The following is a 5,000-nucleotide window of genomic DNA, read 5'->3' as shown; positions in this document are numbered from 1 at the left end:
TAAGTCAAAGTAGTTCCAGAATGTAGGAATACTCTGTTATAAGTAAATGTCTTGCTTTCAAAATGTTACTCAAGTAAGAGTAGAAAAGTATAAGCATCAAAATATACTTAAAGTACCAAAAGCAAAGTTCTTATGCAAATTGGCCCATTTCAGAATAATATAAATTATGTGTTTTGATTATAATTATTGATGCATTAATGTGTTAAGGTGTAACCTATTTTAATGACTTTACATACTAAAGTGAAAAGGTGTAATTAAAGTCTTATTTAAGTGTTGATTATATTTCACATCATTAATCCAAATTTTCAAAGTAACTAAAGGTAAATAAATGTATGGAGTAGAAGTCCCTCAAAATTGTACTTAAGTCCACTACTTGAGTAAATATACTTAGTTACGTTACACTACTGGTGGTGTGACCCGTTCTCAGTTCTCCTCACTGAAGGGGGAGGAGTTATAAAGGTTGACGAGAGGAAAGACGGAGCAAGAAGTGAGCAGGCATTCTTGATGTGGGAATTGAAGCATGCATATCTGTGCGTGTGAGACAGAGGAGGGCTGAGCTCCTGGAACAGAGAGTTAAAAAAAGAAAAGAAAAGTAATCGAAGGAGCTGAAGTGAGATGACTGCTGCAGATCCCTTCTCGAGGTGTTTGAGGAGGTATTAGGATTCAGGCTGGGCTGCAGGGGAGATTGTATCTGGCTGCCTGACAGAAAGAAGCAGGTGACGCACCTGAGATTGGAAAGCCACCCTCAATTCCCACCGCAACCCGCACTTACTGCACGTCACACACTCCAACTGCCCTCTGTTGTCGTATTTTTGTCAGTGCTGAGAGTTCAGGGTTAGTGTTGAGTTCAAGGTTATGGCAAAGATAAATATACATGACTCTCTACCTCCGACGTCAGCATCCTTCCCTTTGAGTCCCCTTAGCAACAAAAATCCCGCCCAAAACACTCTGTCGAGGTCTTTTTCTGAGGAATCATAAAACTGGTCAGTGAAAGGAGTAATACTCTCCTCCTCACAAGGCTTCACCAAGTAACCTGTCACTTTGAATTATGTTTGATAACATAAAGACTGTGAAGAGCTCTTCCCGCTTGATCAAAGGAGACAAAGGACTTTGATGAAGACAAAATTACATCAAAAATAGACAATATGTCAAAAGCTCGGTTATCTGAAGCCTTTGGGCACAGTTGCAACCCAATACAATCACTCTAATCAATTGCCTCTGCACACATCACAAGCTAAGAGCTGGTATAAAACATTTTACTATGTTGGCTTCAAGTATTTAATCTGTTTACTCTTTGTTTGAACTGTTTTCGTGAATCGTTTTCCAGATTTTAGTGGTTAAAAACATGGGTTTAAATTAGTGTATGTTTGTCGAAATATACTAATAGATATGTTGCAAGTAGTATAAAATGTCCCTGTCCATGGTGCTGGTACTGTGTATAGATAACCTTTTTTTTTCAAAATCAGATGGACTTAGGCCTCAGACTGTTTGTATGAATATTAATGTTGATTGCCATTTTATTAATAACAATATTCACCTTTGTTTGTGCATTTAGGCACCATTGATAATAGAGTAGTGAGTGACACATTGGGGTCCATGTCGCAGCGAGATCACTTTATGATTCGCTCAAAGAAGAATCCTGTCTGCTGAGCGACTCTCTGAACCTGAAAGACACAGGAAGTAAACAGACAGAGAGGAAGGTCAAAGTTCATCTGGAGTCCCAGCTGAAACTGTGACCTGTTTGCGCGGCTTGCCACCATAACAGGAAGTGGAGCACTGACGGCTTGGGAAGTGGGCAGGGACAAAGGCACGAGGTATCAATGAGCAACAGAGTGGGAAACACGCTTCTAAACATTGTGCACAACACGCACGCACGCACGCACGCACTCACACACACACACACACACACACACACACACACACACACACACACACACACACATCCAAATCCAAAGTCCGGGCCGATGTAAGGTCAGAGTAAGAGGCTTTGATGGAAACCTGAAATACCAAAAACTTGTAGAAGTAAAGTCTCATTTTCATTCTCATATGAAAATAAATAAATGTTGTTGTATATATTCAAGCCCAAATAATGCTAATGTTCAGGTTCATACTTGTATTTTCTCTCTCTACTGTGACATGTCTCCATGCTTTAATGTTCAAAAAGCTCTTTATTTTTCTCATACTGCCTGTGCTGCATCACCTCTTTTCACCCTCTGTCTGAAACCAGAGCCCAATCTGCTCTGATTGGTTAGCTGGCTGGCTCTGTTGGGATTGGTCAAGAGCTCAGAGATTTCCCGCCCCCATCACGTACAATGTGTTGTAGCACTAGCCAATAGAAGCACGAGTGGTAGTGATGTCACTATCTTATAGAAGTAAACAAAGGAATCCAATTGGGCAAAAGCAGAAGGGATTCAATTGCAGTCATGTTCCTGATTGATACCTTTTTTATAGATATGACTATGCCCCACATTATTTCAGGGAAAGCATGTCGTGTACAGTTTTGGTTCTGAAAATCAGAGAGTGGTTGTCAAAGCTGGAGAATGATGATGATGACATTTCTCTCAAGCTGTAGCTGAATTATTTAGTGGTCTTTGTTCACTCATATTTATAGGCTGAGAGACACAAATAAAGAAAAGTTATCAGAAGATTGTTCACAACATGACGAGCTTTGCACTGATCCATTCTTTGTTTAATCCCCTATCGACATCTTCCTGTTTCCAGGTGTCCTTCTTCCTGTTCATCGTGTTCGTTGTCTACACCATGCTGCCCTTCTCCATGAGAGGAGCCATTATCGCAAGCGCCATCACTTGCTTCTCTCACACCGTCACCCTCAGCGTCTGCCTGGCCTCCACCGCCCCAGATCTGGAGCCTCTCGTGTGGCAGGTAACACAGATAATTGTTTATGCAAAAGGTAAATAGTCTGCCTTTATATAGCGCTTTACGACCACTCAAAGCACTTTTGGATCAGAAGTCAATTGGCTTGGTGGTAAATCAGCTTCTAAATCGGAGATAGAGAATGGGTCGGAAGTCAGAAACTGTGTGGGTGGGTGTCGTCTGGGCAAATCACAAGGGACGTGACTTCAACAAATTTCAAAAAAAAGTAAGTTAGGTCTTGCAAAAAAATGTATGAGGAACACTGTGTATTTAAAAAGGAGTGGAAAGACATAGTTAATGTTGTCCCAGTCAGCACAGAGCATGTTTGATTTGCAAAGAAACATACATTTAAAGTGGATTATTAAGCTAATTTTCAGGTTCCTATTTGTACTTTGTGCCTCTACTGTGACATGTGTCCATGCTTTAATGTTCAAAAAGCTCTTTATTTTTCTCATACTGCCTGTGCTGCAGCAGCTCTTTTCACCCTCTGTCTGAAACCAGAGCCCAGTCTGCTCTGATTGGTTAGCTGGCATGATTGGTAGACCGCTTCGAGATGCCCTGCACCTTAGCCTATCAAGTACAATGTTTTTGGACGGCCAGCCAATAGATGCGCCAATGTTAAGTCGTGATCTATGTTACGGAAATAAACAAAGTAGTGCAATGGAGGCGTTTCAGGCAGGGGGGAGTGTGTGGGAGAGAAACTCCCTCTGGAGGAAACACAGTGATTTTAGCCTTTGCAGACCATTTACATGCAGAAAAAACCTAACACACTCTAGGAAATCGAAAACCCCCAAAAAGCATAATGGGGCATAATAATTGTTCAAGATGTCTGACATTGAATACAAATCAGATATGGAACCTTGAGAACCTGTGTGACACACCAACATCACAGACCCTTAAGCATAAAATCTACATTTACATTAAGATACAGATAACACTTGAGTTACATAGGTCAAAAAATAACTGATTTGTTTGCATCAAATGAGGCTGAGACACACACACACACACACACACACACACACACACACGCAGAAACACACGCACACGCACACGCACACGCACACGCACACGCACACACACAGTCCCTGACTCTTTCTAATCAACCTTCAAAGTACACACAGGCTGATAACAGTCAACTCTTGATATTCTCTCTTTACTTCCCTCTCTCACACACACACACACACACACACACACACACACACACACACACACACACACACACACACACACACACACACACACACACACACACACACACACACACACACACACACACACACACCCAGTGGAAAAGCACACTAACAATAAAACATGTTCAGGAAACGTTAATTGCCCTTGGATACAGCGCTGAGGAAGACCTATTGATATGCACGGTCACATTTTAAATAGCTTGAGGTTGACATAGTGGTGGAAAAAGCTTGTTCTAAGTGTGTGCTCGGGCTCTATTTTTACGATGTAATAGTAGTAGTGGAAGAAGCCAGACCATGTTATGAGAAAATAACTGCATACCTGGAACATGCGTCACCTCCTGACATTACTTTAATGCCTTACTCTTTGTGTGTATGTGGTGTATGTGGCAGATCTTAGCCAACGTGATAATCTTCACATGTGGAAACTTAGCCGGGGCGTACCACAAACACCTGATGGACCTGGCCCTCAAACAGACCTACCAAGACACCTGCAACTGCATCAAGTCCCCCATTAAACTGGAGTTTGAGAAGCACCAACAGGTATACACACACACACACACACACACACACACACACACACACACACACACACACACACACAACACACACACACACACACACACACACACACACACACACACACACACACACACACACACACACACACACACACACACACACACACAATGCTTGAAGTGAACTTGTGGTTAAACTCTGGTTTCTGAGGATGCATGTGTCACGTTGAAGGACTCTGCTTTAATACGGTTTACATCTGAGTACAGTTTTTTCAATGAAAGGCTGCAAAATGTAACAAATTGAAACTTATCCAATAGCTAATCTACCACAAGGGCTGGGCAATATAGATTGTATATCAATATAGTAATGACATTAGTTGTGGATTTAGATGTAGGATATTTATATGGCATGCGTGTTGTC

At 41.6% G+C, this 5,000-nt stretch overlaps 1 protein-coding gene across 4 annotated transcripts in view; it reads left to right on the top strand.

Annotated features, from left to right (window-relative positions):
* adcy2b (adenylate cyclase 2b (brain)) overlaps positions 1-5,000 on the top strand; it is a 70,061-nt gene that overhangs the window by 28,297 nt on the left and 36,764 nt on the right. For all 4 annotated transcript variants that reach the window (XM_079656170.1, XM_079656171.1, XM_079656172.1 and 1 more), the window contains 2 exons: positions 2,722-2,883; positions 4,455-4,604. In XM_079656170.1, the coding sequence (XP_079512296.1) occupies positions 2,722-2,883; positions 4,455-4,604 (312 nt within the window). The remainder of the gene's footprint in view (positions 1-2,721; positions 2,884-4,454; positions 4,605-5,000) is intronic.

Source organism: Notothenia rossii (assembly GCF_949606895.1).
Source record: "Notothenia rossii genome assembly, chromosome: 10".
Taxonomy (NCBI): domain Eukaryota; kingdom Metazoa; phylum Chordata; class Actinopteri; order Perciformes; family Nototheniidae; genus Notothenia; species Notothenia rossii.
The sequence above is the reverse complement of the archived record's forward strand: the minus strand, read 5'-3'. Positions and strand labels throughout refer to the sequence as shown.